Source organism: Hydra viridissima, unplaced genomic scaffold, assembly GCF_058129835.1.
Source record: "Hydra viridissima isolate aposymbiotic clone 2 unplaced genomic scaffold, HvirCarnegie_v1 scaffold_16, whole genome shotgun sequence".
Taxonomy (NCBI): Eukaryota; Metazoa; Cnidaria; class Hydrozoa; order Anthoathecata; family Hydridae; genus Hydra; species Hydra viridissima.
This window is the reverse complement of record NW_028324315.1, coordinates 7,511,677-7,523,678: the sequence shown is the minus strand read 5'-3', so window position 1 is coordinate 7,523,678 and position 12,002 is coordinate 7,511,677. Positions and strand designations below refer to the sequence as shown.

Sequence of the window (12,002 nt, the reverse complement as noted above, 5' to 3'; positions counted from 1 at the left end):
AAAGTTTAAACTTTTCACAAAGAGTTTTTTTTTGAAGATTTTTTTTTTATTAAAGTAACTTATAGTAAACAATGATGGAAACTTGTAACAGTTTTGAAGTAAAGGAAGGAACGATTGCGAATCTATCTCGAAAATGTAAGAAGTATGAATTTCTTACTCTAAAGGTAGCAAATAGTTTTACGTAATTTATTTCGTTCTACACTCATAAAAATGCTAACAAACCAATTTTTATTTCATTCAATAAAAGAAAATTTGGGGCAATACTAGGTACAAACAAAACATTTTTATTACCTAATTGTCACAAGTTATATTAAGTATTTAAAATTTCTTAAAAACAATAAATTTTGATGAATGTCTTTAAATTGATCTATTTGTCATAATTCATATTATGCTCATATAATTTCATTGTATATGCTATTCAGTTTTTTTTAGCACTAAATCTTGTTTTAGTCAACTAACTTTAGTTAGACTAAAAAGTTAGTGGACTAAATTTAGTTTCACTAAAAAGTTAGTTGACTAATTATAGTTAGACTAAAACGTTTGTCGGCTAATTTTAGTTACGCTAAAATGTTAGTTGACTAAATTTAGTTAGTCTAAAACGTTTGTCGGCTAATTTCAGTTAGACTAAAACTAACCTTAACTCCCACCCCTAATTTAAAGATATATGTATTTTATGTTTCTTTGTGAAGTTTTGAATATTTTGAGAAACTAAATTAGAATTTTTCATCTTATAAGCTAAAATGCATTAAAAGCAATTTTACCTTAATGTTTCTTAAACTTATTGCATTTTATCTTAAAAGAATTTTATTTCGGTCATTTTTTAAAATATCGTACAGCAACAAAATTTTTTCTATCGTAAAAAACAATTTTTATAACGCAAAAAATAAATTTGTTAGTTAAGTTCGTTTTTTAGTGGACTGTTAAAGCTGCAGTTAAAATAGGAGAGTAATGTGTATAATAAGTATTTTTACTGCATATTTTGGGGGAAGTTTCATCTGAAAAGAGCATGTGACTAAAGTTTCATTTGAAAAGAGCACGTGACTAAAGAGTTACAAGTGCTGAATGTTTCTAAGAACGGAAATACCACAAAAAACTAATCTTGTACCCTGTAACATATTTTCAAGTTTACAGGACTTCACAGAACTGCTATCAAATGTTCCAAACTAAAAAAGACATTCACGGATTTTCAAAAATGGGGCTCATCACCAAAGTGTAAAACCAATTAATTTTGGCAAATTTCTTTTTTTATTTGTTAGCTTGAATTTTGATATCAGTAATAAATTCTGAACAGACCAATTCTACCGAGAATTTAGCAGCTAGAATTCTGAACAGACCAATAGAATTTCGAGAAATTCAAAAAAGTAAAAACTTCAAAATTATTCAAAACAAATGCAAGCATAATAAATTATTTTAAAAAAAAACAACAAATGCAGGAACAATATTGTTAAAAAAAAATGCCTTTATGAAACCTATATAGTTGATATTCTTTTAATGCAATTGATTTTATTCTGTATTCAGAACAAAGATGTGTCATCATATCGAGTAATCACAGTTTTTTTTTTTAATTTTACTTGCATTGTGGGTAAAATTTTATTTGCGTTATGGGTAAAATATTTTAAAAAGAAAATAAAAACAATGTTTCAGTGTAAAAAATAGTTTGGTATTTTATTATTTCATTACATATAACTTTATTATTATTTTAATTTTTATTACATATTAAATTTTATTACATATACAACATTGACCGAGCTCTATGTAAGGATTTAAGGCATTTTAAGTTTTAGTCTATTTTGACTTATACTGTATATAAATATTTAACTTTTTTTTTTCCTGCAGTAAATATAGAAACTGTCCAAAATTTATTTATCTTTTCTTACAAAATGATCAAGTATCTTTGCTACCCTTCCTTGTTGCTCAGCAATTCGACACGTTATACAGTTGCTACTGTGTAAACAGTCAGAAAATAAAGACAGTGACGTCATTTTTAAAAATCGGCATTGTTAATTGTGCTACAACATTTATGACATATTCGGCTTAAGGAAACATTTTCTTTTTCTCTAAATTTGAAAAAATAAATAAATAAATAAAAAAACTTCTTTTATTTCGAATTTAGTCTGTTACTCATTGGTTACTGTGAAGTTATTTTCCATATATTTTGCACATGAATTTCAAAATTGTGTCGTGTAGTTCTATTTAAAGGAAAAAACTTTGATATAAAAACTATTTGTAAACAATTTTAACAGCTTAAGTTGTAAAACTTGCACAAAGTTTTGAATCAACTAAAGGTAGTAACCTCTTTTATCATCATTTGTAGGCCGTCAACGTAACGCAAATTGTATGCTTAGTTAAAGTTGCCTCGTTATGTTGTTTAAAGAGTAAACTTCATTAAATGTTAAAAAAATGTTACTAAGAAATTATTAAAGTCAGAATTTGTCTTTAAAATTCTTAATTTTAGCGCTGCTGACCAGCTGCAGTTTTAGTTGTTTACGTTCGTGCAATTAAATTTTGAGGATTTTAAAGAACAATTGTTTATGATAGGAATTATCCCCAACTTACATTTTTTCAGAAAATTTATATTTGCGATTTTATCTGAGAAAATGTCAAAAGGACAGTAATTGACTAATCATAAATTTTTCAATGTTTATATCGCTTTCGATTTCTATTCCCTGAGCATGCGCATTATGACCATGAAATAAATAAAAATTACTTTCAAATAATGAAAAGGCCGTTTTGTAAATGGTTTGTTGAGGATATTTTAATAAAAATATTAATAATAATCATTATTGATTAAGTAAACCAATTTTCATTATTTAAATAGTTTTTTTTTAAAAGATTGTTAAATTCAGGATTAAATTTTGATGATGTCGTATTAAGCTTTCCAGGCTTTTGTAACTATTTTGCATACAATTAGTTTTTCTCCCTAAATATTGGAGAAACAAGGCCCGTTTTAAGAAACCAGGTCTGTCCAAAATTTGAGTTTTAAGGAAAACTGGTAGGATTTAGAAGGTGAAACTATTGTAAGTGAATGAATATTATTTTGGTAAGTGAATGAATATTCACTTACCAAACTCTATTTAATGTCTTTATCTGATCCAAAGTTCTGGCGTTTTCAAAAGCCTTAGTAAACTCATTTCGATTAATTAGTTAAAAACTACTGAAATAAATTTTGACATATGCACGTAGTGTTTACCAAAATACAACTTTTTGATTTAGCTGCGATTATTTATTTGCTTATGTTATATATAAATTAATAAAGAAAGTTTTTTATATTTAAAGAGTTGGAAAATCAAATAAAATAAAAATGAACTCAGGAGAACAAGGAGTTCAAAGTTCTTCAACTAACACTTTTCCATCAAGTTCTAAAAAGCCAGCATCACTTCCACAGTCAACTAATGCAGGTGAATTAAAAATTTTACACTTGCAAACACAGACACACACACACACACACACACACACACACACACACACACACACACACACAGCTTTTTGTTTTGTTTCAATGTTCTAAAAAAGCTGCTAAAGAAATTTATTTATAGTTCAGGCTGAAAAAAATTTATTACCTTTTTACTGAATACTAAGGTTCCTACAGAATTCTGCTTCTTAAACAACACATCCCAGTCCTTAAGAACTGGAATGTGTTTCTTAAGAAGTAGAATTGCTGCTACAATAACAAGTTCTCTTTTTACAACAATTAAAGTACAGCATTATCTAAAATTGTTTTTAGAATAAATTACGTATTTTAAGCTACTAATAACTTAAATATCTGATTTAATTTGTTTTAAGAGTTTTTGCAGCATGTTGGCCCTAACCCTAACCCCTCTCTCCAGAATTTGGCATTAATAGTAGCAAAATATTTTATAAACACTTATTAAGATAAAAATTTGCAAAAATAATAATAATGAAAAAAAAAAAAATTGCAACATTAATTTATTGCTGTTATATTGATTTATGTAAAACTCTGAATGCATCAGGTAAAACCAAGTTTAGAATTTTTATATGTCAATTCTATATGTCAGGATTTCTATATGTCATCTATTTGTATCATCAAAGTTTGAAAAAGATTTAGATTTTTTACAAAAATCTTTCAATTATGGAAATCATGTTGCAACAGTAGAAAATAAATCATGTTGCAACAGTAGAAATTAAATCATGTTGCAACAGTATAAATGATAAAGTTTATGCACCTTAATCTACTATTTTTAGATGCATGAAAAACATGTTTTTTGATAAATTGTTTTAAGAAAAATTATGAGATTTTTAAAGACGATTTGTATGCATAAAACTCACATTACTGTGTTAAAAGTACAGGCTCAGTTGTATATGGATTAAAATATTTTATACATACACAAGAACATATGGATAACAAAGAACATGTTTTTTTTTTTTGTTTTTTTTTTTGCAGGGAAAAGAAAGTTAGTAGTAGATGTATCTTTTCATTTTAAAATTATTTTCAAACAAATATATACTTATGTTTTCTAATAAATTAAAAGATTGAATTAATAAATGAGAGATTTTTCACTACATACAATATCTAATTTATGTTTACAAAAAAGAAAGGGGGTTGATTTGATGGGTAAAATTATCTACTAAAAAAGTACACACTAAAGAAGCAAAAAGGCATTCTGACCACAGCACCTGCCAAATTAAGAATGTTCTTTTCTTAAGAAGATGACTTTTAAGAGTATGATGAATTATTTAAGGTTGTTCAAAATAGGGTTATGTAAAAATTTTAAATTGTGTTACAGTTTATTTTCTCTGGAAATCCATATTTTGTACTAAAAATTTTGATGGAAAATTGTTCTAGACTTTTTTTTGGTGAATTTAATACAATTACAAAACTGTTTTTATTGACTTTTTATAAATGATGCAAACCAACTCTTTCCTAAAAAGGTGTTCTGAACTATGAATAAACATACTAAAAAATGCCTAAAAATAACAAATAAAAATAAATAATAAAAAAATAAAAATGTAAATCAAAAATAAATAATATAAAATAATATAAAAGATGTAAAATAAAGAAAATAAATAACATAAAAAAAAAAACAAAAAAGAAAATAAAAATAACTTCAAATCTAATTTTTTCTAACTAAAATTAAAGGTTTTTAAAAAATAAACATTTTAAAGTTCAAAGTCTTCAATTTTCTTTCATCAATTTTCAAAATTTAGTTTGAAGCAGAATATCAATCATTTTTTAAGATCATTATTAATTACTATTGCAGTGAGATCATTGATAACCAAGTGTTACCATAATAAGTACTACGATATAGACAGCTATGGAAGTGTCTATTTGGAAGTTCTTGGTTAGTGAGTCTTCCTTGCTCTAGTAGTTCTTGGTTAACAATCAGTTAAGCTAATAATAGAATACTGGAGCCTCTAGTTCACACCTCCCAGCCTTCCTTTTTTATTCCCAGCTGGTCTCTAAGGAAAACTGTGTCTTTTTCCATATTCTTAGCTTCTCTAATTTACCTATATTAATCTTTTATTTAAATATTCAGGTGGCATATAAAATGAAATTCATATTTTACTTTTAAATTTTTTCTCATAAACTTGTTTCCTATAACATCAACTGTAAGTTTAAAATGCTAATGTTTAGAGGTTACTCATGGTCATGAGTCCAGAGTAAGGCCTATGAAAAAAGTTTAATCCAAAAGAGTTTGTTCTCTGTCTGCCATTCAGGATTTAAAGTATTTCAATATGGATGATTATGTTTCACACAGTTCAAACTCAGTGTTTTAGTAGATCAAAGCATAAGTTATTTTAAATGTTGCTGAAAAAATATGACATTTGAAAACCAAAAAACAAAGGGCTATGCCTTATAAGGCATGCCAGTCTGTCAGCCAATAAAATAGTACACAAATTTTATGTTATAGCCTACTGATTTAATTGCTGTATTTATGTGGCACTTTTGTTAAAAAAGATAATTAAAATACAGATATGTACACCTTAGTAACTATTTTAAACTAAGCAATCTAAGCTGATGGATATGTTAATGTGTTTTACTTATAGATGAGAACTACAATTAGCGATTCAGAAGTTCCAAAGAGTAAATATGGTATCTGGTTAGTTGGTGGAGTACTTAATGTAGTTTCCAAATGTAAACAGTAGCAATTTAGCAGCTACTGCATATTTGTTAGGCCATAATCCTAGTGAAATTTACGCAGATTACATAATCTTTAGTCAAGACTATGTACTCAGTGGTAGCATCAAGAAAACCTCAGCAAAAAACTTATTCACTCATCAAGTTTTGCTCAAAATATAGTGAAAAGATTTCACAAGCCTTAACATTAAAAGAAGCTACTGATCAACTTTGCTGGTATCTCCATGCACCATTTCTCTTGGATTGTTGCACAATGTGAAATGGATGACTCTACAGCATCCAAGTGGCAGTTTTTGAATAGCTCAATGCAGAGTTCTAGGCTTAAAGATCATGAATGTAAACTGCTTTGTACAGTATTGTGTAAGTGCAGTCATTCAATTCAGCTCTTATAAATTGAGAGCAACAAATGTAATACTACTTGCAATTAGAAAAGTGAAGAATTGAGAATCAAATCAAAAATTACACGCAAACAAAAAACTGTTGTATGGACCTGATAAAAGCATTAACACCACAATCTGTACTATTAACACTTTTTAAATTAAAGTACAATTTTGTTTGATATAATAAAACTTCAGTATATCTGAGCAAATAATAAACCCTGACTGGCAGATTTAAATAGAATAAATTGAGAGGGTTAAAAAAGAAATAAAGTTGAGAGACTGAAACCATGAAATGCATAACTTGGTTAGTTTTATCTTACTCTAAAGTTGTCAGTTCTCTCCAAGCAAAATTTTATCTTTGCAGATTATAAAAAATTTCACTTAACTTAATGGTAGCTTTCTTCGCTTCCGCTTCAGATCCTTCTTCATTTGAATGTTTATTTCTTTGGATTTTACTGGCTTTGTGAACTACTTCTGTATATTTATAAAGGTAATGTAAAAAATTTAATTACTCTATTACTGCAATAAGTTTTTTACATAAAAATATTTCAGCATTTTTACATAACTTTATTAGGTAAGTTTATTACAGTAAATAGTTTCATTACTCTAATATAGCAATGAATAATGCGTTTGATTAATGCAATAATAATAATGCATTATTATTGCATTAATTAAACACATTAAGAACTTTAGATTTCTTTTATGCAGGCATAGTTTTACCGTATCCTGACTTTCTTTTATGCAGGCATAGTTTTACCATATCCTGACACTGGCGGAACTTTGAGTCTTGAGATTGTTCTCCTTGCTTTAATTGGCATCATTGAGATGTTTAGACTTTTTTTTGGTAAGTGCTGTTTTTAAAGTTTTCATAACATATGAATATTTATATTAATGTTTTGTTAGGACATTAGTGAGGGCCTTTCAAGAACATGAGGTGGATTACTCTATACACACCTGTGAATTTTTTTTAATTTAATAGGGCGTTACTTGGTTTTTTTTAAAATTAAGATAATGATAGATCTTTCTACTATGTTTATAAATGCAAATAAAAGTTCTGTAAGTACACATAAAATTTTTACAGTTTGTAATCATCTTTAACTAAATTTTTCTAAAGAATGATTTCATACTATACAAAAATTATGGTTCTATGCCTCAATTCAAGAGGCAACATATTTCTTTAGCTGAGTGCAACTGAGGAGAATCATTTACAGCTTATTAGTTTATTTAGTAACGCAACCTTAAATTCTATTGCTTAAGTTTTGTTTTCTAAAGATAAAATTGAAGAAACTCAACAAAAGAGATGCACCGAAAGATGCTTTAACCTTTACATGAAATTTGGTCCAGTGACCTGTGTGACTAAAAGCCATATCTTTAAGTTTAACTATACTAAATAATTTAGAGTTTTTGTCTGTTTTACCTTCTTTGGAACTTCTTATTTCCCTATTTTAAACAACTTTGTCTTTAAATATGTGTTCTCTGAAAATTTTCACATGGCATTACATTTTTTCACATCCATATTTTTGACAAGAACATATATATTGGTATACATCAAAAGTCAATTCATTTTTTTAAAACCTTTTAACAATCTGATAACTAATCTTAGCCATAGAAACAATTTTTAAAATTTTATGTATTTTAAGTCAAATAAACTTTTATTTGACTGAAAATTCATATCATTTTAAAGAAAAAAAAAACTCTCCCAAACTTTAACACCAAATGTAAAGTAGCATAACTATTACAAGTTCAGATAACCATTAAATGTCCAATTACAAATATATAATGCAAACCTTATTGTTAATGTGCTTTTGCTTGCATTTTCTCCCTTATAACCTAAAAGTATCTTGATTGTCTTAAATACTCATTCTCATGTGCTACTTCTCTAGTTGGTTTACTATTACAATAAGGATGCTTATTTTACATGCTAAAGAGGCCTCTTTAGCACATAACATAAGCATAAGACACCTCTCAGTTGACTTCTATTTATATAAATTAAATACCTTCATTAGATACAATTTTTTTTAATAGGAAAAGAAAATATTGTGATAAAATTAATCTTGAAAAGAATCATATTTTTTATGTTTAAAGTTCAATGTAAATTTTCTGATATAACGACTTTTTTAGCTCCATGTGCATAATTTGTAGTACAATGTAATATTTCTTACAGTAATAATAACAGAAGAACTTAATTTTTTTTGTTGAGTCCCTTTAAATAAATGCTTTTGGACTTAAGTAAGTGTACACTTATAATTATCATTATTACAAATCAATATTGCTATCAGATTTTGTGTAAAAAAAGATAAGCATTTGAATTAAGGTAAAACTAATAAGATTGGAACTAAGTACAAATGCATTAAAATCTTAAAAATAAGAAAAAACAAAAGTTTAAAAAGAAAAGTTTTTATTAACTTATTGTAGTGAATGCTTACTGTTCCACTCCATCATCAGCAACAGAAAATCATAGTTTCGTAGGCTCTTTTTGCTGCATTTGCTGGATGGAATTTATGTTTTATGTAAAAGATGAACCTTTTTTTACAGTACAAGTTAAAGTTTTTCGATAGACCAAGATATTATCAAGTAGTTAACCAATTTGTAACTTGCAGCCGATTAACAGCAGTATTGCAGAAAATGCAAGGTTTTTGTTGCACACTCATTTTGAAGTTCCAAATCACTTGTTGGTGAAATCATTGCCTTTCCATAGAATTGCTTTCAAATAACACAAACACAATGGTGGAATACATTTTTATGAGTGTTTCATAATTTAAAATAAATCAATATATCTGGCATTTGTTTTGGAGTGAGCTATTTATAATGATAAAAATAAGATTGTAGCTCTTTGAAACTTACAATGAGATTAATGCACTTGGCATCATTATTTTTTACTTTTCTGGTCCCAATTAAGCTATAATGTGAACAAAGTATTTATATTATCTGACCCCTTTTTCTAAAATTATTCTTCTATTTATTGGTCTTGAGTCAATTATTTCATGGTTTCCTTTAAGGCTTTTTATTTGTCTTTTTTTTTTATATATCAATTATTTGGCTTTTAAAATTCTTAATTGATAAATGAAATAAAGTTTGTATATTGTTAATATATTTGACAGTGTAATTTCCTTTTCATAAAACTGTTTTTCCTAGAGAGATTTGCAAGTTCTTATTTATGTGTAGGATTTTCAAAACTATTTATTTGTCAGGTTATAAAGGAAATCTTGGAGAACGAAAACAAACATTGATTTGGTCTGTTATACTAGCATTGCCAATCTTAGTTTCACAATTATATCTCATACTCTGGCAAACCTATGTGTAAGTTTGTTCAACGTTTTTCATAATGAAATTCAAAAGAAATTTTTTTCTACAAACAACCAAATCATCTACTTGCTTATAACAATTGATAGTCGTCTACATTATTGGTTGTTTATGAATATTTAAAATATTAATTTTGTATTAAAGCCTATATGTATATATATATATATATATATATATATATATATATATATATATATATATATATATATATATATAGGCTTTAATTTCTTAATAAATAAAAAAATGTCTACTTTTCTTTCATTAACATTTTTTTAGCTTACGGGTTGAAGTTGTACTATGTGCTATACTCCTAATTATGGTGGTTTTAGAAGTTTTGCTATCTGCTGCTTCAATATGGACCTTTCAAAGGTAAATGATTATACATTTTTTTTTATTATATATCATTTTTGCAGACATTAAATAGTTAATAAATAAAAAATAAAAGTTGAAATAAAAAAGTGTTCATAAAAATTAACATTTTAAATCTTTTAATAAAAATTTTAAACTTGTTTTTAGTTCTATTGACACTGTTTTTGTTCACTTATTTTTGTTTATTTCACTATTTTCCTTTACTTTGTTTCATTTTTCAATTAGCAAGCTAAAATTATCAAGAGAAAAAAATTACTTTAGAAATTATTTTAAAATTAAATAAAAAATAAAATTATTTTAAGTTTAAGTTATTTTCTTGATTACTTATTTTTGTGATCTGAAATATCACATGCTGATGTGCTGCAAGAGGCAAAATTACTATCTGTAGAGATGATGTAGAGATTCAATCACTATTTCATTTAAACTTTCAATAAAATAACTAAGAATTTGAATTGAATGAGCAAAATCAAAGGCACAAAGAAAAGAAGGCTTCAAAGCCAACATTATGAGCAAAAACTCAAATCTTTTTTCTAAAATAGGCAAACTGGACTTTAAATGATCAATCACTCTAGGAAGCTCTGTTTTTCTGAAAGAACGGTGTCAAGAAAGTTTTAGATCAGTTGCAAAGAATATCAGAAATGCTGTCTAAATTTTCAATGGTTCACTTCTTCCTTTTACTGCTGTTAAATTTGTTAATGGAATTTGAATGTTTGTCAGAATGATTTTTTTTGTGAAAAGAGCAGAACTAAAAGTTATTTTAAAATTATTAAAAAAAGCAGTTTTTAAAAGTTTCTTTTCTGTGAGTTTAAACTTATACTGCCTGACCCCAGAAATAGTTCGTGTATTTTAAATATAATTGAAAAAATGATACTTATGACCTAAATAATTCCTTAAAAAATAGTACTTTCATAAAACTCCAGTACATCAAAACTCCAAGATTTTGTATTTTTTAGGAAATTTTAAAAATATTACTTTATATGTGAAAATATGAAATATAAATTAACTTTTATATCATCTTTTTGTGGTATTCCCATGGGAACATCAGTAAAAGGTTAAAAATTAATTCTTTTTTCCATTACTCCACAGCAAGCTAAGATTATAAAGCATTGAATTAAGGCTTTAGTAAAAATGGATTGTTTTAATTGCACTTGTGAATCTTTACCAGTTCTTTGTAATTAAAACTGAAAACAGTTTTTGAGAGTTGAGAGTGGTGCTTGGGATGTCTTAGTTGAAATTGTAATAAATATTTTTGGTAATAATCCTGAAAATTATTAAGAGCATCATTAGAGTGTTGACCTAATGATTCTTCTAGAAATCCTTACAACTAAGGTGCAATATGAGTAAATTATTTAAATCCAGCTGAAATATTCCATCAAGATGTTAAAGTAATAAAAGAGTATCATCTGCAGAGAATCCTAATGTAACAGTTGTTTAACAATTGTCACTCTATGGCACCTTATTTAAGAAGTCCTAAATAATCTTTTCCCAAATTATTTAAGATTAAATGATCTAAATATTTATAAAAGAATGATGTAATGATTTATTTGTTATATTTTTTTTTAGGCATGAAACCTTCATTCGAAGTTAGTTGCAGGATATTTTTATGGTGTATGAACTGTGATTGTCAATTGGTTTTTATTTTTGATGTTTGGAAAAGAGTTGTTAAATAGATAAGAGTAAATAATTTATTAAAATAAAGAAAAAATGTAAATAAAAAATCCAAGAGTGTCATGTTAAACTAGATTTATAAAAATGCTCACTATATTATTTTTATGAAAAATGTCAAATAAAGTAAAAAAAACAAACAAAATGTTTTGAGTAAAAATTTTCTTTTGATGTACATTTTTTAATCT

The 12,002-nt window shown here is 26.4% G+C and overlaps 1 protein-coding gene across 5 annotated transcripts; it reads left to right on the top strand.

Annotated features, from left to right (window-relative positions):
* On the top strand, positions 1–11,974 carry LOC145181806 (transmembrane protein 216-like). Of its 5 annotated transcripts, none has more exons than XM_090073721.1 (8): positions 24–135; positions 3,277–3,398; positions 4,403–4,425; positions 6,874–6,967; positions 7,223–7,321; positions 9,669–9,777; positions 10,057–10,149; positions 11,713–11,974. In XM_090073721.1, the coding sequence occupies exons 2-8, from the start codon at positions 3,302–3,304 to the stop codon at positions 11,735–11,737; spliced, it is 540 nt and encodes a 179-aa protein (XP_089929847.1). In that variant the 5' UTR covers positions 24–135; positions 3,277–3,301; the 3' UTR covers positions 11,738–11,974. The 5 variants fall into 5 exon arrangements, with proteins under 5 accessions (XP_089929849.1, XP_089929847.1, XP_089929846.1 ...); XM_090073720.1 differs by lacking the exon at positions 24–135 and adding an exon at positions 2,921–3,017; XM_090073722.1 differs by lacking the exon at positions 24–135 and adding an exon at positions 2,964–3,006.
* Positions 11,975–12,002: the final 28 nt, after the last annotated feature.